This window comes from Thamnophis elegans, chromosome 14 (assembly GCF_009769535.1).
Source record: "Thamnophis elegans isolate rThaEle1 chromosome 14, rThaEle1.pri, whole genome shotgun sequence".
Taxonomy (NCBI): Eukaryota; Metazoa; Chordata; class Lepidosauria; order Squamata; family Colubridae; genus Thamnophis; species Thamnophis elegans.
The window spans coordinates 17,331,048-17,353,867 of NC_045554.1; the positions used below are offsets into that span (position 1 = coordinate 17,331,048).

Here is a 22,820-nt window from a genome sequence, read left to right on the forward strand (position 1 = left end):
TTCCTCTCCCACAGTCTTTCAAGATAGTTCGCAATCACTGACCTCAGGTTTGGAGAGTGGCCAGGCCCATATCTTTCAGATTCTGCAATACTTGGCAAGAATGCAGGAATTAACTAATTGTCTCCTGTAAATTCCACTCCCCTTTCATTCCTCTTTTATTTCCTCTAGGAGGGGCCATTCACTGTCCACCTATGGCCTTACTCCTAAGTCGACTCTTGTTCCTTAGCTGTTCCCTTCTGGCAACTCTGCACATGCGCACATTGGGGACAGGCTCCAGATGTTCTTCCGCCTCATTGATGTCTGACTCTGAAGGCAGCTGATAACTGGCATATGGCTCTGGTCCTCTCCCTGCCTCCGACACAGAGCCCTCATCAGAATCTTCCATAGCCTCCAGGACTGGCCCATGTTCCTCCCAAGCTCCTCACTCTCTGACTTTACTGCCACCTCTGCTGGCCGCTGGCGGGCCGCAACAATACTTGCTTTGAGCACCTGAAGGAAAGGTTGGATTAAATCCCAACAAAACAATTTTATTTTTTAAAACGTTTTTTTAATTAAAAGATGCACAAATAGTTGTCATTAAATTCATGGTAAATTTTGAGGCAGGCAACTATATTTTCCTCCATTTTGCATAACTCCATCGTGCCTGCCTTCACAGAAGTAAGGAATTTACTTCGATACTTGTCACCATATTTACAGCAAGATAATTAAGAATCAGAAGGAAAGGAGGCCATTTCCCTCCTTGGTGAAATGGAAGAAGGCAACTTCACCTCGGCAAACCTTCTGCCCCATTGGACGCTGCTGGAAAGGGGCTGTAAAATCCAGATGTATTTGCTGCAGCTGTCAAAAAAAATGGGACAATAATCCCAAGATTCAGACCCTGTAAAATGGATAGCCCCCTAGTGCTTTAGATCAGGGGTCACCTTTTGGTCCCCAGGGACCACTAAATACTTAATTTTAAATCCTGTGGACCACTAATATGATCTGCCTAATGAGCAGATGTATGGGCGTGGCAATGTGGTCATGTAACTGGGTGAGCGTGGCCAACTCATTGCGACTCATGTCCAGGGGTGCCTTGCCAGCCTCTACTCGCCCCTCCCCTCCCAGCCAGACCTCACCCGCCTGCCTGGGCTTCTTAGGACCCCAACAGGAAGCAGTTGTTGGAGCTCAGCAGCCACCAGGAGAAAGAGTTGACAAAACAGCTCAGTTCAAATTGGATCTGGCCGAGAAGGAGGCTCAGCAGAAGCACCTTACTGAGGACTACGAGCATAGGCTTTCCAAGTAGAGGGAAGACCTTCAGGAGTACAAGGTCAGGTACCGGCACCTGGAGGCTCAGCGGGTTGAGGTGGTCAGCCAGTTCCAGGCCATGATGCAGCCCCACTGGAATGAGGCCCTCCGGCTCATCGCCAGCAGCGGCCCTTCCCTCCAGCCTTCGCCCAAAGCCCCCCCCCCTCGAGGAGGCTGAAGCAGACCCCAAGTTGAGATTGCTACCCCCCCCCCCCGGCCCACACAAAAAGACCCCGAAGGTGGAGACTCTGCAGCAACACAAGCATTCATTGCACATATCCGGCCAAGGGGCCGTAGTTTGAGGATCCCTGATTTAGCGCCATATAAAAAATGCAAATAATTTTTCTGGGACCACCAAAATTTTCTCGTGGACCACCAGGGGTCCACGGACCACCAGTTGGTGACCTCTGCTTGAGAGGACCTCTGCAATAGGTGCTCAACATTTTCTGACAGCACAGGGGGGAAGAGGGAGGGAGCCCTTCAACGACAGCACCTGTATCCCCATCATGGCAGGGAGGGATTCACTTCTGCAGGAGTGGGTCAAAGAGCCCCCACTCGAATGCCAACATGGCCTGAGGATTCAGCCGCTCTTTGGGCTTCCGGAAGCTCTCTTTGGCCTTGCACAGAGCCGTGAAGGCTTCAACAGGTTCCGACTTTCCCGTGAACTTCTGGACCGGCTCTTCCCTGGAACAGCAAATAAGCCCATTTAGCAAACTCAACAAATAGGTTGTCACCGGATCTTCAGATGGATCACGTTGTACAGAAGTACAAGACGGTGAAAGGAGCCTGTAGGTCCTTTGCAAAAACCAGCTGGTTCCTCCAGCAGGGATCACAGGTGCCAAAATGCAACCATCATCGTTAGGTAAAGGTTCCCCTTGCATATAGGTGCTAGTTGTTCCCGATTCTAGGGGACTGTGCTCATCTCTGTTGCAAAGCCAGCGCTGTCTGAAGACGCCTCCATGGTCATGTGGTCGGCATGACTCAACGCCAAAGGCGCATGGAATGCTATAACGTTCCCACCAAAGGTGGTTCTTCTTTTTCTACTTGCATTTTTACATACTTTCGAATTGCTAGGTTGGCAGAAGCTGGGATGAGTCACGGGAGCTCACTCTGTTATACGGTGCTAGGGATTCGAACCACCAAACTGCCGAACTTCCTGATCGACAAGCTCAGCCTCTTAGCCACTGAGCCACACCCTACCATCACTATACCTTGAGTTATAACTGGTTTCATGGAATATTCTGCAGAGCAGGGGTGTTTGGGATAGCCGTGGTGGCACAGCGGTTAGAATACAGTATTGCAGGCTGACTCTGCCCACTGCCAGGAGTTCGATCCTGACCGGCTCATGGTTGACTCCGCCTTCCACCCTTCCAAGGTCAGTAAAATGAGGAGCCAGATTGTTGGGAGCAGTAGGCTGATTCTAAACCGATCAGAGAATGCTATAAAGCACAATGAAGTATAATAAGTCTACTTCTGGATGGTGCAGTGGTTAGAATGCAGTAGGAGCCGTGGTGGTGCAGTGGTTAGAGTGCAGTTCTGCGGGGTACTTTTGCTGACTGCCAGCTGCCTGCAGTTTGGCAGTTCAAATCTCACCAGGCTCAAGGTTGTCTAAGCCTTCCATCCTCCCGAGGTCGGTAAAACTAGAACCCAGATTGTTAGGGGCAAGAGGCTGACTAAATCACAGAGAGGGATGTAAAGCACTGTGAAGCCTAAGTGCTATTGCTATGGTCCTTCCTTCCTTCCCAGTATATACTGACTATATAGAGAGGGTTATAAGGCACTGTGAAGCAGTATATAAATCTGTTAGTCCTATTGCTATCGTGTGATTGGAGCCTTTCACATTTCATGCTTAAACATAAAAAGGGAAAAGGTTCAATGCCATGATCAGGCCTAGAACTGTTGACGCCTTGATGTTGCCCTTGCAGATATCCTGGAAAAAAATCCCACAAAGGCTTATTTTGGCGAAAGGCATCACCTACCTGTTCTGGATCTGCGTGCCAGGAAGCTGAGCTTTCACTTTCCCATGCACGCATGCATGCCAGTCATATGGTCTTCCGGTTTCTGGCATGCATGAACACACGAAGACCAGCTGGCTGGTGTGCACATGTGCGCCAGAAACCAGAAGCTCAGCTTCCCGGCGTGTGCATGCATGCCAGGTAGCAGCTCTTACGGTTTCTGGCGCTGGCACGCATGCACCGAAACCCGAAGCAGCAACAGGCAAAGGCTAGCGTGCCCAGAGAGATGGCTCTGCGTGCCACTTCTGCCATGCAAGCCATAGGCTTACCATCACTGTTATATAGTGTATTGTGTGAACCCAGACAAAACAGACCCTTAAAACCTAAAGCACAGGATTCAGAAGTTGGATGGTCTGGAGAGACCCACATTCAGATCCACTCAGGAAGTGCTCTGCTTACGCCCTCGAGTGCAGCAATACCCAGAGGCCCACTTTGAGCCCAGAACGATGGGCTAATCAGCCTCTTAGCCCACCAATCTCATGGGTGGCTGTCGTGAGTGGGTGGGGTGCACCCACTCACCACTCACAATACTTCTTTCCTACAAAGCGACCTTGACTGTGTGTCAGAATAGTTGAACAATTGGCAACTCCAAATCTCAACCAACAAATGCTCTGCCTTTCACACTGGCAACAAAAATCAGAACACCAAATATAAGCTGGGCGGATACGACCTCGTAGACGATCCTCACTCAGTCAAACACCTAGGAGTACTCACCTAAGCCTCCGAGCTCACTGTAAAAGCATCGCCAAAAAGGCATTAAGAGTTGTTAACCTAATTTTGAGAAGCGCTTTCTCCGGTAACACTGTCCTGCATACAAAACCTTTGCCAGACCAATTCTCGAATACAGCTCATCTGCCTGGAATCCGCACTGTATATCGGACATTAATACAATTGAGCAGGTCCAGAGGTATTTCATGAGAAGAGTACTCCACTCCTCTGCTCACAACAGAATCCCATGTGCCACTAGGCTTGAAATTTTGGGCTTAGAACTGTGTTGCCTTCAGTCTGACCTAAGCATTGTACACAAAATTATCTGCTACTATATCCTACCTGTCAATGACTACTTCAGCTTCAACCACAATAATACACGGGCAAACAATAGATACAAATTCAAGGTTAACCGCTCCAAACTCAATTGCAGAAAATACGACTTCAGCAACAGAGAGGTCGACGCCTGGAATGCTCTACCCGACTCCGTTGTTACATCCTCAACCCCCCACAGCTTCAACCTTAAAATACCTACCGTGGACCTCACCCCATTCCTAAGAGGTCCGTAAAGGGGGCGTGCATAAGCACACCAGCATGCCTACCATCCCTATCCTACTGTCCCCATTTAGCTGTTTCCTGTGTTCATGTCCATGTTTTTACTTGTACCTGTTATCTCGTACATGTTTGACTTGCTAAATAAATAAATAAATAAACACATTGCCTTGAGTTCCTGGAGGAAAGATGGGACAGAAACCAAAGGGGAAAAACAAACCCCTCCCTCCCGCTCCATTAAAGAAACGTGGGCTCACAAGATGCGAAGGAACGGGTTGTAGAGAAACTCCTCGGCCAAAGTAGAAGGCACTGTTGGAAGGTCTTCATCTTCTCGGAGCTGTGAAAGAATAAATCAGGGAGACCTGTCGTTCTTTTAGCTTTGCATCACATCCAGCCAACCTGATACTCGCAAAGGGGTGGGTGGAGGGGGAGAGAGGTTGGACTATTGGAGGATGGGGATGGAGTGGGGGGGGGGGTTTGAGGGTTGGGAACTAATCTATGCTGGTGTGAAAAGTGAGACTCACCAATCCAGTCCAAGTCAACCGAAAGTATGAGGAGACGGAGAAGGTGCAAATTGAGAGTTCGTTGTTGTTGCCTGCCAGGAGATCTGGCAGCAGATTTGGGCAGTGAGGAGGTTGGGGAGGAAGATGGGCCAGTCCTGGAGTCTGGGGAAGGCTGTGATGAGGGCTCTGTGTTGGAGGCAGAGAGGGGGGCAGGGCCATCTGACCGTTATCAGCTGCTTTCAGAGTCATAGATCAGTGGGGCAGACGAACAGCTGGAGCCTGTTCCCAGTGTGCGCTTGTGCAGAGTTGCCAGACGAAGGGAGCAACTAAGAAACAAGGGTCAACTTGGGAGTAAGGCAACAGATGGACGGTGAATGGCCCCTCCCATAGGGAATAAAGAGGAGCAAAAGGGGAGTGGAGTTTGCAGGAGACAATTAGTTCATTAGGGTGAAGGTCTGTTCTTGACTTCTTGCCAAGTAATTGCTGCTAAGCGTGGCGTTTGGCCTGGCAGCTCTCCAAGCCTGATGAAGGCCTGTAGTTGTGAAATCTCTTAAAAGATTGTTGGCCAGGATTTTGCTGGAGAGGAATTCCCTTTAACCTAAATAAAAGGGGTTTTACCTGGCTGAGGAGTCGGCTTTTGGGAAGCCTGGATCAGAACATCCGTCACCTAAACAGCAGAACTCTTCATTGGACATTGACCAATAATCGGGGGTGGAGGGGAGGTGTGGCTAGCAGGAAAGGGAAAGTTAATTCTATCCTTTGCGTGCCAAACCATCAGATTCTGCTTCACTACTTCTGTAACTACTTTTGCTTTCAGTAACATATACTCTAGGACTGTGATGGTGAACCCATGGCAGAGCCCTCTCTGTGAGCATACAAGCCGTTGCCCTAGCTCAACTCCAATGTGCATGTACGTGCGCCACCAGCCGGCGAGCCCTGTCTGGTCTCTACCGCGCATGCACAGGGGGCATGCGGGAGATGCACGCGCATGTGTGGGGGGCTAGGGGGCCACACACACATGCAGGGTGACGGGGGGGTTACACGTTCATGCATGGAGAGCACAGGGTCGCGTGCACATGCGCAAGGGGGTGGGGGCGCAGGGGGGTGGGGGATGTGAGGGCATGTCGCATGCATATTGCATTATGTGTGAGGGCGCGCGCGCATGTGCTTTCAGCACGTGATGACAAAAACATTAGCCATCACTGCTCTAAGAAACAATGAGCCAGGAGTCTTTCTTAGCTAACTAACCCACTTGAGTCTGTTTGCTAACTAGCTAACTTAATTGGGATGGATGACAGGCCTTTTCAAATGTACCAAATGCCTTGTGGTTGACCCTGAGGAACTACAAAAGGCTTAGGGGATGAGGGCCACCTTAACAGCATTGTGGGCCCTAGGCAAAGCCGCGTCCTACAACAACTATCACAGGGATAAAAATGTAAATGGTTGATAAAACTAAACATATTTCCATGTTAGTATTAATTTAAAAAATGCAGTAAAATGTCATAAATATGTTGCTGTATTTATATCAGTGGTCTCCAACCTTGGCAACTTTAAGACCTGTGGACTTCAACTCCCAGAGTTCCTCAGCCAGCAAAGCTGGGAACTCTGGGAGTTGAAGTCCACAGGTCTTAAAGTTGCCAAGGTTGGAGACCACTGATTTATATGATACAAGGTGCATTGAAGGGTTAACATACACAGATTAGTATGGAGCCCCTATGCTCATGGAGCCCAACAGGCCCATGCATTAAGACAGCCCGGTGTCTTATCTCCGATCCATCAAACGGCGGCATTTTCAAATACTTTTGATTTTTTTAAAAAAACAAGCAAGCAGTGGAAGAATAAAAGAAGGGAGTCTTTCAATCACATGGCCATCCGGAGTTAGTTTTTTTTTTAACCACATATCCATCCCACTAACACCACTGAAAGCAATCAAGGTTTGTTCTGCCACAGATGTTGGCTTATACCAGAAGTCATGATTGAAACAATCCAGAGTCTAGCAAGACCTTTGAAGCAATCACTAAACTAATTAGAGGCTGATGTTATTGGTTATAATTCTGACTTTTATAAGGGGTCAATTTTCCCTCTTTGGCTAGGAGTCCCCAAACTTGGCAACTTTGAGGCTTGTCCACAAGTCTCACAGTTGCCAAGTTTGAAGACCTCTGCTGTTGGCCCTCATTTTGGATAGATAAAAAAAAATTGGGAGAACAGTATAGAACCACTCACTTTAGCCCAAATGAGCTTTTCTTTCACAAATTCATTCTCGGGTTCCACCTTTGAGGCAAACTTCAAATTCTGGATTGTGTACTCGTGTCCACAGAAGATTTTCTGAAAAGGAATTTTTTTTTAATTTCAGGCTACCGCTTTAAGAGTGATTCCCCTTGGAATCCGTTCCATCCACAAACCTCTTTGCTGTGCTCTCCAAAGTCCCTAGTGTTGTGACCTTGGCTTCCTGAGACAGTACAAAGCACACGCTTAGTCCCCAAAACCCTCTTTTTATTTCAACGGCTGTGAATTATGTTCATTCACAAGCCCATAATGAGTCACAAACAGTTTGTAAAGAGTCTGACAGAAGTCTGCCAAAGTCTTTTGGGATAAGGCTGATAAGCACCCAACTTTATCTCCCTTGAAATGCTGCCAAAGTTCTGATTGGCAATTAGCTTGAAAGGCCACACGGAGCAAAGAGTCAAAAAGGAGCTTCAGAATTTAAACTGAACAGAATGAACAAAGTTGCTTCCTGCAAAAGCTGATGTGCCTTTGCTCCTCCTTTATGTCCTATGGGAGGGGCCAATCACCTTCAAGCTGTACTCCCAAGTTATCCCTTTTGTCTTAACTGTTTTTGCCTTCTGGCAGCTCTGCGTATGTGTGTACTGGGAACAGGCTCCTCCTGTTCCTCTGCCTCACTGATGTCCAACTCTGGATGCTCTGGAGGCAGCATAAAACTCCCAGATGGCCCTGGCCACCTCTCTGCCTCCGATGCAGAGCCCTCGTCCGAGCCTTCCCCAGACTCCAAGACTGGCCAATGTTCCTCCCTAACCTCCTCACTGTCCGACTCTGCTGCCAGCTCCGCAGGCTGCCAGTGGACCACAACACCTAGTGAATAGTGTCAAGAACCGGAAATGTGGTTTCTCGGATTTTTGAGGAAGCGAAAACGCAAAAAGACAATGTGATTCATAAAATAGGGTTACTTTTTTTAAAATTAGGAACTGAACCTTTTCCAAGTTCTCCTTCAATCTGGGAGAGGGGAATCATAAAAAAATTCCAATCATATGTGATATTATCCACTCTTTTCAGGGATGTTTCAATTTATATTCTTGTCCTTTGCCAAACCTAAGTGCTCCCCAGGCACTGTACAGCTTTAAACGTTTTTAATCAAATAAAAATCACTATCGAAACAAATTCATGACATAAAATTGAATCACTTCCCACTACAATCCCAGATTAAAATTCAGGGCTATCCAGAACTAAGCAGAGCTTGAATATCAAAACACCACACACTAGCTTAAGACTTATATACCGCTGCACAGAGCTTTTACAACCCTCTCTAAGCTGCTTACAGAGTCAGCCTCTTGCCCCCAACAATCTGGGTCCTCATTTTACCTATCTCGGAAGGAGGGAAGACTGAGGCAACCTTGAGCCAGTCAGAATCGAACCCCTGGCAGTCAGCAGAATTAGCTTGCAATACTGCACTCTAACCATTGAACCACCACAGCGAGAGAGAGGGAGGGAGGGAGGGAGAGAGAGAGAGGGAGAGAGAGAGAGAGAGAGGGAGAAAGAGAGGAGAGAGAGAGAGAGAGAGAAATGCTAGATAGAGAGATGATAGATAAATAGTGCTTTTACAGCCCTTGCTCAACAATTTACAAAGTCAGCATATTGCCCCCAACAATCTGAGTCCTCGTTTTACTGACCTTCGGAAGGATACTTGAGCGAGCCCATCAGGATCAAACCTCTGGCAGTAGAATTAGCCGGCAATACTGGCTTCTAACCACCGTGTCATTACAGGAAGAATAGAATAGAGTAGAGTAGAGGTAGGGTAGAGCAGAGCAGAGCAGAATAGAATAGAAAAAAATAGAATACAATAGAGTAGAAAAAAATAGAATAGAAAAGAAAAAATAGAATAGGAAAAATTAGAATAGACTAGAATAGAATAAAAAAATAGAAAAGAAAAAATAGAATAGAATAGAAAAAATAGAATAGAATAGAATAGAATAGGGAGAGAGAAGAATATGAATAGAATGTAAGAAATGGATAAGAAATACAGTAAGAAATAATAGAAATAGAATTCGAACACCTGGCAGTGGGCAGTGTTAGCCTGCAGTATTGCACTCTAACCACTGTGCCACCACGGATCTTAAAGACTTAAAAGCACAAGAAATTGGGAAACTGGGTTGGGTAGTAGCAAGGTGGCCACCATGGGAAAGTGACAGCAGAGGCAGCCAGGGCTGAGGGGTTGACTGGAGGACCAGGCCTGCCTTTGGGTAAGACTAAACCTCCTATCCTCTTCTCTCCCCACTGCTGGCCTTCAAATGGGAACAGGGCACAGGGCAGGAGGGTCTTTTCCTTGGCTGGCACCTCAGCGGCCTCTGAAGCAGCTCCAACCTACCGTCTCCTTTGGCAGCCCGGCCAAGACCTCCGCCAGGCTCTTATGCAGCTGCTCAGCTGTGCATTCCAGGAGTTTCCCACAACCACCGACAAATAAGGTGTCCCCTAAGAACAAAAGAAAGATGCACAATCAAGCCACAATGCCCCTCCCCCCTTGATTCTCCTCCTCCTCCCCCCTCCACTCCAACCACTTGGTCACTTGGTGGGCCCATTACTCAAACATCAGCAGGGCGATTAAAACACCTTCCTCTGAAGGAAAAAAATCTAAATATGGAAAAACTACTACTGCATTTTTCAGACTATAAGATGCACCGGTGTATAAGACATACTAAGATTTCGAAGAGGTAAGTAAGAAAAAAAAGTTTTTGTCCTCCCTGGCTCCCAGGAGCACTCTGCAGACTTCAGCAGGGCTGGGGGAAGGAAAAAACGCCCCCATGTTTTTGGAATGGGATGCGGGGGGGGGGGCACTTTGGGAGACCAAAAATGCCTGTATTCGGTGTATTAGACGCACCAACATTTCCACACTCTTTTAGGAGGGGAAGGTGCGTCTTATACTCCAAAAAATACGGTAAAATTGAGAAAAACATTACAAAATATAAAATGAATTTAAAAAGGAAAGGAAACGTTGAAGCTTAGGTACACAACAAATGCCAGGGCTAGCAAAACTGCTAGTCCTAGATTACCTATTGATTTAAAAATCCCCCCCCCCCAAAAAAAAAACAAATATAGCAAAAGTTAAAAAACAAATTAATGTTTTATAAACATTACAGAGAAAAGAGGGAAAATAATTTTCAGCACAGTACAAAACATTTAAAGCATTCCTTTCTTTAATTTTGTAATTTACTGTGGAAAAGCTCAGGATATCACCACTGTCGTAGTTAGCAGGAAGGATTGATAGTGGAGCAAAGAACCATAATTTAGATTATAAAATTCTTGTTTTAATAAAAATTCCTTAAACCTTGGCAGGGGAAAAAAAACCCACCTTCCTAGCGATTGAGTCTCAGATATTGTGTTACAATGTTTGTTTATAGGTAGACCTCGACTTACAACAGTACGCTTAGTGACCATTCAAACGTACAACTGGAAAAAGGGATTGGCGACCATTTTTTACACTTATGACCCCATAAGTGTAAGATCAAAATTCAGAGGCTTGGCAATGGATTCATATTTACGACAGTTGCAGTGTCCTGGTGTGTGTGTGTTTGTGTTTCAATGGGAAAACCAGATTCACTTAACAACCATGTTATCTACTTTAACAACTGCAAGAAAAATCGTAAAATGGAGCGAAACTCACTTAATGAACGTATAAACCATTAAATTCTTGCCTAAAATATGTAATAAGTTACTGTGCTTTTGCTAACCACTAAATGTGTTCAGTAAGCAGGACAAGATAACCTTTGTTATTCCAAGCCGTTTACAGGAGCCAACTTACAAGTTAGATAGGAAGCCATCTGCTCAGACAAAAGGCACCAGAAAGAAACCAAATAAGAGATAGGGGCTTCTCAAGAAATTGTCAAGTTGGCCCTAGAGTATGGAATGACGAAAGAAATGACTTAAATGAATGAGCAGGAGGGGGAGAGTTTCTTAGGAGTAGTACTCGATCTACTTGGGAAGAGACTTGGAGGCCACCTTTGCAAACACTTTTTTATTTTTCTGCAAATAAACCTTTTTGAATTGTGAACCAGATTTCTCTCTGTGTTGTGAGGATTTAATCATTGTTTTTTCTCTCACAGTGGCAAAGGGCTGCAGGAGGCCGTTACGGCCGAAAACAGGGCCCAAGAGCCCATTTTCACTGGCAGAGAAATAAAGTATAGTTCTCAGATATTAAAAAAAAAGAAAACAAGTTAACCTAAAACTGTTTCAACAGCTTCATATGCAATAAGCAACTTCCCCTTTCTCTAAAGCTGGCTCCAGGACGCATCATAACTGCCGTTCGTTTCTCAGGACCGACCTGTGAAAGCTGCAGGAGCATTCAGGGAATCGTTTTCCCACACGAAGTAGCAGACGTGCCCCGCGGTGTGGCCTGGAGTGAGAAGGCACCGTACGTTGATACTGCCAAACTGTACAAAAGAAAAGAAGGATGGGTGTTGTGTGTCAAAGCCCAAGACATGGGTGGATGTTGTGTGTCGAAGCCTGGCATTTTCTTACCTTTTGAGGAATGTTAAGGGGAGAGAGAGCCATGTGGGTTGTATCTCCTGAAAGCCAGAAGAGGATACCCCTGAGAAAGTTCCCTTATCACTTTCTCAGAGTGGCCAGTACAATAATATCTTCACACCGGTGGCTTGGCTGAATCCACACTGGACTGTTAGGAGGGGTTTCTAATTCCTTTTATTCTAACTGGATGGCCTGAGGGCCCTCAGAGCCTGCTTTGATTACATCCTGCTATCACTTCTGTTCAATAAAAGATTCCTTTTGAAATGCTAAGTTTCAAGAGTCTTTACTTTCTTGAATAAGGAGACGAGGCCGGGCCTTACACATACTGTGATACCATAATAATGCTGAAGAAGGGTGTGATCCATTCCATGCTTACCTTTAATTCTTCCTCATGAGTCACGCGGTGTGTCAGAGCTCCCACCCGTTCGTCCCCACCATATACCTCCAGGCCAGGATAAAGTTTGGCCAGTTCTTCATTGTCTCTTGCATGATCCCTTGGGAAAAAAGGAGGAAGAGGGAAGGTTTTTTCCTTCTCTTCGGCCATCTCCAATTTGGAGGAGAGAGAAGAGACTATCAAAAAGAAAGCAGAACTCTTCTATGGTAGTATTTTTCAAAACTTTCACACCTCATTTGCAGGCTGAGAAGTTCTTTGATTTCCACCCCACCCCCAATTTTAAAGAATTAAAAAAATATCCTTTAATTTCTCCAGAATGGGCCCTATCCAAAAAAATGAATTTTAATCTAGAGAAAAGCAAAAACTTTACATTTAGGCAGGAAAATCAAAGGTATAAGAAAAAATTAGGTGAAACCTGGCTCAAAAAACAGTAGCTTTGAGAGGGACCTTGGAGTCTTAGTGGATGATCACTTGAATATGAGCCAGCAGTGTGGAGCAGCCACCCAAAAAGCTAATACAATCCTTAGTTTGTATAAACAGAGGCATAGAATCAAAATCATGTGAAATATTAGTAGCACTTTATAAAACCCTAGTAACACCTGGAATACTGCAATTTTTGATCAACACACAACACACTACAAAAAAGATGTTGAGACCTTGGAAAAAGTTCAGAGAAGAGCAACTAAGATGATCAAAGGCCTGGAGACTAAAACATATGAACATCTGCAGGATTTGGGTTTGGCTAATCTAAAAAAAAAAGAAGAATTAGGGGTGGCATCATAGCATTCTTCCAGTATTTAAGGGGCAGCCACAAAGAAGAGAGGGTCAAATTATTCTCCAAAGCACCAGAGGGCAGGACAAGAAACAATGGTTCGAAACTAATCCAAGAGAGAAGCAATCTGAAATTAAGGAGAAACTTCCTAACAGTGAGGACAATTAACCAGTGGAACAGCTTGCCTCCAGAAATCGTGGACATCACTGGATGTTTTTAAGAAGGCAACCATTGGACAACCATTTGTCTGGAATGGTACAGGAACTCCTGCTTGAGCAGGTGGGTGGATTAGAAGACCTCCAAGGTCCCTTCTAGCTCTGTTCTATTCTATTCTATTTTCTATATTCTATTCTATTCTATATTCTATTCTATTCTATATCCTATACTCTTTTCTATTCTATTCTCTATATTCTATTCTATTTTCTATTCTATTCTATATTCTTTTCTATTCTATTCTATTTTCTATATTCTATTTTCTATATTCTATTTTCTATATTCTATTCTATATCCTATTGTCTTTTCTATTCTATTCTCTATATTCTATTCTATTTTCTATATTCTATTCTATATTCTATTCTATATCCTATAGTCTATTCTATTCTATTCTATTCTATTCTATTTTCTATTCTATATTCTATATTCTTTTCTATTCTATTGAAAGAAAATCCTCAGGGAACACTCTCCCCTTGGACTTGAAGGGAGGCTGCAGTTGTTTCGTTGTTGCCTCACAAATTCAGCCCCCCTTGAAGAGGGAGAAAAGGTTGTTCTTTTCTCCCAAAGGACCAGCGCCAGAGCCAGGCGGAACTCTTACCAATGGTGATGGGTAGTCAGAATGGCTTTTAGAACGATGTCTTCTCTTCGGATGATTTCTAGGAGCTAATTGGGGAGGGGGAGGGGGGGACAGCCACAAAGAACATAGTGAGCATAGATTTATTCCAAAAGACTTTTTTTTTTTTAAAGTCCTTTAATTTGTTATCTATGAGCCACGGTGGCACAATAGTTAGAATGCCGTACACAAAGTCTTCGACTTTCAACTGCTCATTTAGTGCAGGGATGGCGAACCTTTCCAGCACCGAGTGGCCAAACTGGAACATATGTGCATGTGTGTCCATGTGCACACGCCGGAGTGCCAGAAATCTGAAGACCAGCTGGCTGCCGTGCACATGCTGTTTTTCTGGGCTGAAAAACAGCCAGAAAGCGGCCAGAAAATGTCCTGGAAAATGTCCCGAGAAACAGCCTGGTTTTTTGGGACCATTTTCAGGCTGTTTTCTGGCACTTCAGTGCCTGCGAAGATCAGCTGGCCGGCACACATGTGCACTGGAAACCAGAAGAACAGCTGATGACTGCGCTCTGCTACCACCTCTGGCACATGGGCCATAGGTTCTCCATCATGGATTTAGTGACTGTTCAAAGTTACAACAGCCTGCCAACCTTTTCAACTCTCCACCCGCCCCCCAACTCCCCAATGCCCTAAGGCAGGGGTCCCTCAACTTGGCAACTTTAAGACTTGTGGACTTCAATGCGCAGAATTCTCCAGCCAGCATAATTTATTCTCTTGTAATCCCTTCCTCTGCAATCTCTACACTTAGATCAGAGGTCTTCAAACTTGGCAACTTTAAGACTTGTGGACTTCAACTCCCAGAATTCTCCAGCCAGCATAATTTATTCTCTTGTAATCCCTTCCTCTGCAATCTCTACACTTAGATCAGAGGTCTTCAAACTTGGCAACTTTAAGACTTGTGGACTTCAACTCCCAGAATTCTCCAGCCAGCATAATTTATTCTCTTGTAATCCCTTCCTCTGCAATCTCTACACTTAGATCAGAGGTCTTCAAACTTGGCAACTTTAAGACTTGTGGACTTCAACTCCCAGAATTCTCCAGCCAGCATAATTTATTCTCTTGTAATCCCTTCCTCTGCAATCTCTCCACTTAGATCGGAGGTCTTCAAACTTCGCAATTTTAAGACTTGTGGACTTCAACTCCCAGAATCCTCCAGCCAGCAGAGTTTTAAGATTTGTGGACTTCAACTCCCAGAATTCTCTAGCCAGCAGAATTTTAAGACTTGTGGACTTCAACGCCCAGAATTCTCCAGCCAGCAGAGTTTTAAGACTTGTGGACTTCAACGCCCAGAATTCTCCAGCCAGCAGAGTTTTAAGACTTGTGGACTTCAACTCCCAGAATTCTCCAGCCAGCAGAGTTTTAAGACTTGTGGACTTCAACTCCCAGAATTCTCCAGCCAGCAGAGTTTTAAGACTTGTGGACTTCAACTCCTAGAATTCTTCAGCCAGCATAGCTGGCTGGAGAATTCTGGGAGTTGAAATCCACAAGTCTTAAAGTTGCCAACTTTGAAGACCTCTGCCCTAAGGGGTCTTGAAAGCTACTCCAAAGGGAAGCAACCTATACCACCTGCCTCTATTTTATCATTTTTTCCAAGCCTCTTCTGATCCCATTTACCCGCTTGGAAACCGCTGCATCCACCGCTATGGCCTCTCGCGTGGTTTCTTCAATGATCAGGTACATGTAATTATCTTCTAAAATTGAAATCACTTTGACCTTCATGCTCCAGGGGATTCAAGGTCTCAGGGAAGCCAAACTACCCAAAGGAAAACCACATTCATTAAAAGCAATTCCAAACACGCCCCCCCCCCTTGTCCATTTTAATGGTCTTGCATACTTCCACACACTCTGTAGTTGCAGCAACATGATCTAATGCATCCCAGCTTTTTCTTCACTAAACCTATCCCGCTTTTCCTTTGCTGTTCTTAATATCTGGAAATCCCTTTCAAATTCTTATGTTAGGCAGCCGCAAGGACTAGAAACATAGAATACTTTTAGATTTATTTCTTTGTCTTTTAATGACCCCCATAATCCCTTGCGTCGGTGGAACTGAATGGAGCGGAGTTTGCAGCAGATATATTCTCATTCTGCCGAGAGAGAGAGAGAGAGAGAGAGAGAGAGAGAGAGAGAGAGAGAGAGAGAGAGATGGATGGATGGATGGATGGATGGATGGATGGATGGATGGATGGAGGGAGGGAGGGAGGGAGGGAGGGAGAGAGAGAGAGAGAGAGAGAGAATCTTTTAGATCCACTGATCTAACTATTCAATGCAGGGATTGCACAATCCCTTCCTTCAGTTTTACTCACTGAGCAAGCAATATGGGAATGGTTTGTGAAGAAAGTTCAGTAGGGGAGTCCCTAACAATTTTGGCAAAATCTACCAGAAGACCTTGGGATGGAGATGAGGGGGGAGGGGGAGAACCCAGGTTCTTTACACAGCAAAAGTGACTATGGCTTTTGTGCCTGCTATTGGGTGAAGGTAGGCTTGTCTTTTTACCCGAATAAAAGGGAAAAAAACCTGACATATATTTGCAGCAGTTTTCCAGCAGAGGAATTCCAGTGGGAAACCACTGCTATGGTTCAGCTGGAGAGGAAGAAGGAACCAGTTGAAAGAAAGAATTACAAGTGAAAGTTGAAGCAGCATCCCACCTTCCCAACACGGGAAGGAACCAGCAGAAACACATTGGACCCAGGGCTTCTGGGGAACCAGCCCCAATGGATGTAAAACTTTAGTAAGACTCCACTTGGAATATTGCATTCCGTGTTGGTCATCACAGATGTTGAGACTTTGGGAAAAGTTCAGAGAAGAACAACAAAGATGATTAATGGCCTGGAGACTAAAACATAGGAAGAACAATTGCAGAATTTGGAGATGGCCAGTCTAGAGAAAAGAAAGACTAGGGTGGACATGATAGAAGCATTCCAATATTTGAGAGGCTGCCAAAAAAAAAGAAGAGGGGTCAAATTATTATCCAAGGCATCAGAAGGCAAGACAAACAAACAAACAAAACCAGATGGAAACTAACCAAAGAGAGAAGCAACCTGGCATTAAGGAGAAATTTCCTAACAGTGAGGACAATTAACCAGTGGAATGATTTGTCTTGAACTAGGAGGGATTTCAAATGAAACCTTTGTAAGATCACATCTGGAATACTGCATTCAGTTTTGGTCACCATACTACAAAAAAGATGTTGAGACTTTGGAAAAGGTTCAGAGAAGAGCAACTAAGACGATCAAAGGCCTGGCGACTAAAACATAGGAAGAACATCTGCAGGATTTGGGTTTGGCTAATCTAAAGAAAAAAAGAATTAGGGGTGACAGGATAGCAGTATTCTAGTACTTGAGGGGCTGTCACGAAGAAGGGGGGGGTCAAATTATTCTCCAAAGCTACGGAGGGCAGGAGAAGAAACAACGGTTGGAAACTCACCAAAGAGAGAAGCAACCTGGATTTAAGGAGAAATTTCCTAGCAGTGAGAACGATTAACCAGTGGAACAGAAGCTGCCTCCAGAAATTGTGGGTGCTCCATCACTGGAGGTTTTTAAGAAGAGACTGGACAGTTATTTGTCTGAGATTGTATAGGGTCTCCTGCTCGAGAGGGTTGGACTAGATGACCTCCAAGGTCCCTTCCAACTGAACTGAATGGATTCCAGCTGGGGAAGGCTGCTCAGGGCCCCATCCCAAGATCTTTGGCAGGAGGAAACCAGCGAGGGGGATGATTTCCCCAAGAAAGCTGAAATCGGGGCTCTGCCAGCCACCCTCTCGATGCCGGCCCAACTTCACCCAGTCCAGTGTTTCTCGATCACGGGCACTTTGAGATGGGCGGACTTCAACTCCCAGCATTCCTCAGCCGAGGCACGGGGAAGGGGCATCCTGGGAATTGAAGTCCGCCTATCTTAAAGTGGCCAAACAGCGCTCTGCAGAGTCAGGTGCCACTTTAAATCCCACCAACAGCCACATTGGGAGGCCAAGATGCCCCTCCCCTCCACGCCCCCCCTTCCAGGAAGCTTTGTTTGACCCGCGGCCCTTCCCCGGAGCCCCGCTCCCCCCCCCGCCCTCCCCTTGCCTGGCGAGCCGCCGCAGCCAACGAAAACCCCCGCCTTCCGGGAGGCGGGATGGAACCGCCGCCGCCCCCGCTCCTGTCTCTGGGCATGCGCGCTCTTCTCCATAGAAAGGGGAGGGAGAGACAACGGCTCGTAAGAGCCGCGGGAGGGGACGGCAAACTAGAAAGGTTGTGAAGCGCTACTATGAGGTTTCCTGCTTGAGCGGGGGTTGGGGTGGGGGTGGACTAGAAGACCTTCAAGGTCCCTTCCAACTCTTGTTATTCTATTTTGTTTTTCTCTTCTCTTCTGTTCTTTCTTCTTTTCTATTTTTTCTCTTCTATTCTCTCTTCTCTTGTCTATTCTATTTTGTTTTTCTCTTCTGTTCTTTATTCTAGTTTTTATATTCTATTCTATTCTTTAATTTTTCTATTCTCTTATGTTATTCTATTCTCTCTTCTCTTCTGTATTCTAATCTCTCTTTTCTCTTCTATTCTGTATTCTAATCTTGTTTTTCTCTTCAGTTCTCCTACTCTATTCTATTTTCTATTCTATTCTCTCTTCTCTTGTCTATTCTATTCTAGTTTTTCTATTCTTTATTCTAGTTTTTCTATTCTATTCTTTAGTTTTTCTATTCTCTTCTGTTCTTCTATTCTCTCTTCTATATTCTATTCTATTCTCTTTTATATTCTCTCCTATTCTGTATTCTATTCTAATCTTTTTTCTCTTCTGTTCTCCTATTCTATTTTCTATTTTATTTTTTTCTCTTCTGTTCTCTTATTCTATTCTATTTTCTATTCTATTCTTTTGTTTTTTCTCCTGTTCTTCTATTCTATTTTCTATTCTATTTTCTATTCTTTTTTTCTCTTCTGTTCTCCTATTATTTTCTATTTTATTTTTTTCTCTTCTAGTCTTCTATTTTATTTTCTATTCCATTCTCTCCTATATTCTCTCCTATTCTGTATTCTATTCTAATCTTTTTTCTCTTCTGTTCTCTTATTCTATTTTCTATTCTATTCTTTTGTTTTTTCTCTTCTGTTCTCCTATTCTATTTTCTATTTTATTTTTTTCTCTTCTGTTCTCCTATTCTATTCTATTTTCTATTTTATTTTTTTCTCTTTTGGTCTCCTATTCTATTTTCTATTCTATTCTATTCTCTATTCTCTCTTCTCTTCTATTCTTTTGCTTTTCTCTTCTCTTCTGTTCTCCTATTCTCTTCTATTTCCTATTCTCTTCTATTCTATTCTCTATTCTATTCCTATTCTAACCTGAAAAGTCCCTTTCAACTCTTGCTATTCTGTTCTGTTTTGTCTCAGTCAATTAGTCCTTTGCTGCTGCTGTTTCTGTGGGAAGTGACTGGGCTGCCCTCTGGCCTTCATATCTGGGTCACCGCATCACATCCCAATATGGGGAAAGCACCCCTGCTTGTCCAGAGTGCTTGACTCTTGCTGAAAACATCTTTGATTTTCAACTATAAAAGAAATAATTGACAACACTCATCCACCCTCTTGTTTTCTAGCAGTCCAAACTTTGTTGCGTAGGGTGTCCGGCTTGAGCAGGGGGTTGGACTAGAAGACCTCCAAGGTCCCTTCCAACTCTTTTATTCTAGGGGTAACCACTGTGATATTCACTGATGGTTTTCCACCCCAAAGTAAACTAGTAGGCATTCTACTGAGGTGTTGGAAAACAACCAAAATTTGCCCTCTGTAAAAAAAGAAAAGAGGAGACGTGGCTTCATGAGAGCCTAGAGCTGGAAGGGACATTGGTAGTCTTCTAATCCAATGTCCTGCCCAAAGCAGGAAACCTTATATCATCCTGACCAAATGCTTGTCCACTCTCTTCTTAAAAACTTCCCATGTCAGAGCATCCACAAGGCTGTTCCACTGATGAATTAATAGATTAACTGCTTAACAGAGTGGGAAGGGACCTTGTAGATCATCTAGTCCAGTGGTCTCCAAAACCTTGGCAACTTTTAAGACCTGTGGACTTCAACTCCCAGAATTCCTCAGCCAGCAAAGCTGGCTGAGGAACTCTGGGAGTTGAGGTCCACAGGTCTTAAAGTTGCCAAGGTTGGAGACCACTGATCTAGTCCAACTCTCCCCTCACCCAAGCAGGAGATCCTATACCATTTCTGACAGATGAGAGTCCAGTCTCTTCAAAGCTTCCAGTGATGAAGCTCCCACAACTTCCGAAGGCAACTTCTGTTCTACTGATTGTTAGGAAATTCCTCCTTATTTCCTGAATCTCTCCTTGATCAATTTCCATCCATTATTCCTTGTCTGGTCTTCAGGTGCTTTGGAGAATAGCTTGACCCCGTCCTCTCTGTGGCAGCCCTTCAAGTATTGGAAGACTGCTATCCTGTCTCCCCTGGTCCTTCTCTGCTCTAGACTAGCCAGGCCCAGTTCCTACAGCTGTTCATCATATGTTTTAGTCTCCAGTCCCCTCATCATCCTGGTTGCTCTTCTCTACACTTTTTCTAGAGTCTCAACATTATTCGATCTATCAGGAAATTTCTTTAGCTGCTTCTTCTTTAGCCTCAAGAGTTGGTTGACCTTCTCTGTGATTGCTGGTCAGGTACTGGGAGACAGCTATCATATGCCATCCCTAATCCTTCTCTTCATACTAGCCTCTTCAGTCTAGGCATACTTTGCTTAACCGTTCCTCGTAGGATTTATCCTGCAAACCCTTTCTTTGTTGCTTTTCTCTGCACGCTTTCTAGAGTCTCAATCCATGTCCTTTTTTCAGGTAGTTTTGGCAGTCAGGTGGAGATAGCTGACCACAGCTTTCTTCTGGGATATTTTTTTTTTACTTCTCAGGCTTGGTTTTCTTGTGAATCTTCTGTCCACTTATTATAGAACAGGATCACCCACCTTCTCAACCCAGCTTAGCTTTCAAATCCAAACACTATTGTGAAAACTCCCAGAGATGCCCTAACAATTGTTTTCATTTTCCAAAGTTAAAAAGAGATGCTCTTTTGTTGTTATTTAGTACAAGTCACTCCGGTAATTTCAGGAAGGGTTAGAAAAAGTTCAGGAAGAAAGATCTGTCCCACCTGTAAAATATCCTGAAGTTTGGAGGAAGATGGAGGAAAAGAACTAAAACCACATTTTTGTTCACAGCCAGTGCAAACTCAAGGCAAGGAGCGTTCAGTACAGAGGAAATGACATTTTTAATAAGGTAGCCTGAGAATTTGACATGGATAGGCTTATATTTTCTTTGGCCAGACTCCATCAGGGTTTTTCCAAAACAGACGAGGGAAGGATGGCTCTTCAAACATCTTAATCTCTTAAAGTAATATTTATTAGATATAATATTTATTTACATGTACATTAGCTGAATCAACGGGGAAATGACAATTCAAGCTTTAAGAAGGAGGTTGTCTACAATGAAGGTTTTGCAAGTGCAACTCTGCCGTGGCAGCTTAAATAAAGCAAAAAGAAAGAAAGAAAACACACCATTTTCTACCGTCACTAGTTTTGATTTCTGAAAATTCAGAGTTTTTCCAGAGTGCTGAGAATATTTAAATGGAATTGCTAATCACTTCTGGTTGAAGCCACGACCAGTTAAAATAGATTTTAAAGGTTTGTTTCTTTTTCCTTTTTTAAAGTGCTGTGCTGTTAAAACAATCATCGTTTCCCTATTTTAAAGATCTACAAACACCGCTATTTACTTGCTCCTGCAATGTCACTTCTCCTCTGTTGGGTTTCCCAGCCCGCTGCTTAGTTCCCTGAGGGACGGGCACGTTTGCTCAGGGGGAACGGCGTGCTCGCATGCAAAGAGCACATGCAAGATTGCAAACACTTGGAGGGAAGGAGCATTTTAGAATAGCGGAAAACACTCCTTGGCAGATTAGAAAGATTCGTTTTGAAGTCTTTAGAGAAATCACCGAGACTTTCAAAGGTGCATTTTGACTCAAGAGGCAGAGAGGGTTCAAAGCCAGCTTCCCAGAAAGTCTAGGTCCATGATGGCGAACCTATGACACGCATACCAGAGGTGGCACACAAAACCCTCTCTCTGAGCACTTGCATCGCCAGCTGCTCTTCTGGTCTCCAGTGCACATGTCTCTGCGAGTGCCGGCACGCCAGAAAACGGCTTGAAAATGGCCCCAAATAATGGCCAAAAAACAGGCATGTGCACTGGCCAGCTAGTCTTCAAGTTTCTGGCGCTCTGGCACACATACATTCATGCGTGTTCCGATTTGGGCACTTGGTGCCGAAAAGGTTCACCCTCCTTAGTCTAGTCCCCCGGAAGAAGGTCTGCACTGGACCCCGCTGGCAAAAACCCACAGAGCCTCTGCTCCCAGCAGAGACACCCATACCACTTCCGTGCATCACGCTAAAAATAATACAAATAATAATAATAATTAACTGAGTCCCAAGGGCACGAGAATAATTAAATTTTTTTTAAACAGCAAAGTGCTTCGGTGATTTATTTTTCCCTCCTCCCCCTACTGAATTCCATAATGCGAATGAACTCAATAGTAACAGAACAATAAAAACACCAATTTCCTGAACTGAATAACAGAAAGAAGAAGAAGAAAAGAAAAACAACGGGGGGGGGGATTTGGTTCCTTTAATCTTTCGGCACTTTGAAGCTGTCCTTCTCTTTGCGTATGGCCCCCATGGTCCGGACAGGATCCGTTTCCCGGGCATGATGCTGCACGGTTGATTCTCTGTCCAGACAGAAAAGAAGACTCATGAGGGGAGCCTGGCAGTTAGAAGAGGCTTTCAGCCTATTCAAGGACTCTCCCATAGCTTGGCTGCCTCCACGTGAGTTGGACAGATTAATTCCCAGAATCCCCAGTGGGCAGGGGAGGCTTCAGCAGTACCTAAGCGAGAGGATGCCTCTTATTCCTTTCTGGGTTGTGTCCAAGGGTCGGCAATCTTAAACACTCCAAGAGCCATTTGGACCCGTTTTCCACCAAAAAGAAAACATTGGGAGCCACAAAATCCTTCCGGGGCCTG

General features: G+C 44.7%; 2 protein-coding genes across 4 annotated transcripts in view; both read right to left on the reverse strand.

Annotated features, from left to right (window-relative positions):
* Window positions 1-525: 525 nt before the first annotated feature.
* HAGHL (hydroxyacylglutathione hydrolase like) lies at window positions 526-17,966 on the reverse strand. 3 transcript variants are annotated; one of them, XR_004256495.1, is made up of 11 exons: window positions 17,883-17,966; window positions 15,437-15,575; window positions 13,793-13,857; window positions 12,192-12,309; window positions 11,613-11,721; window positions 9,663-9,766; window positions 7,286-7,387; window positions 5,681-5,790; window positions 4,817-4,896; window positions 1,778-1,968; window positions 526-837 (listed from the first exon to the last, which is right to left on the reverse strand). XR_004256495.1 is itself a non-coding variant. In XM_032231212.1 (10 exons), the coding sequence occupies exons 2-9, from the start codon at window positions 15,539-15,541 to the stop codon at window positions 1,806-1,808; spliced, it is 846 nt and encodes a 281-aa protein (XP_032087103.1). In that variant the 5' UTR covers window positions 15,542-15,575; window positions 17,883-17,966; the 3' UTR covers window positions 526-837; window positions 1,778-1,805. The 3 variants fall into 3 exon arrangements, 1 of the variants encoding a protein (XP_032087103.1); XR_004256496.1 differs by lacking the exon at window positions 17,883-17,966 and having other exon boundaries at window positions 15,437-15,917; XM_032231212.1 differs by lacking the exon at window positions 5,681-5,790.
* A 3,168-nt stretch (window positions 17,967-21,134) lies between these two features.
* LOC116517285 (hydroxyacylglutathione hydrolase, mitochondrial-like) overlaps window positions 21,135-22,820 on the reverse strand; it is a 28,829-nt gene continuing 27,143 nt past the window's right edge. Inside the window, exon 9 of the mRNA XM_032230141.1 lies at window positions 21,135-22,528. Within this exon, the coding sequence (XP_032086032.1) occupies window positions 22,429-22,528 (100 nt within the window). The 3' untranslated portion in view covers window positions 21,135-22,428. The remainder of the gene's footprint in view (window positions 22,529-22,820) is intronic.

Excerpts from the sequence above, each read along its gene's own strand:
- HAGHL (XM_032231212.1), bottom strand. The coding sequence starts at position 15,541 with ATGAAGGTCAAAGTGATTTCAATTTTAGAAGATAATTACATGTACCTG. Across the intron at positions 13,858-15,436 it reads ATGCAGCGGTTTCCAAGCGG|CTCCTAGAAATCATCCGAAG; the intron begins GTAAATGGGATC and ends CTCCCCAATTAG. Across the intron at positions 12,310-13,792 it reads CTGACTACCCATCACCATTG|GGATCATGCAAGAGACAATG; the intron begins GTAAGAGTTCCG and ends TTTTTTCCCAAG.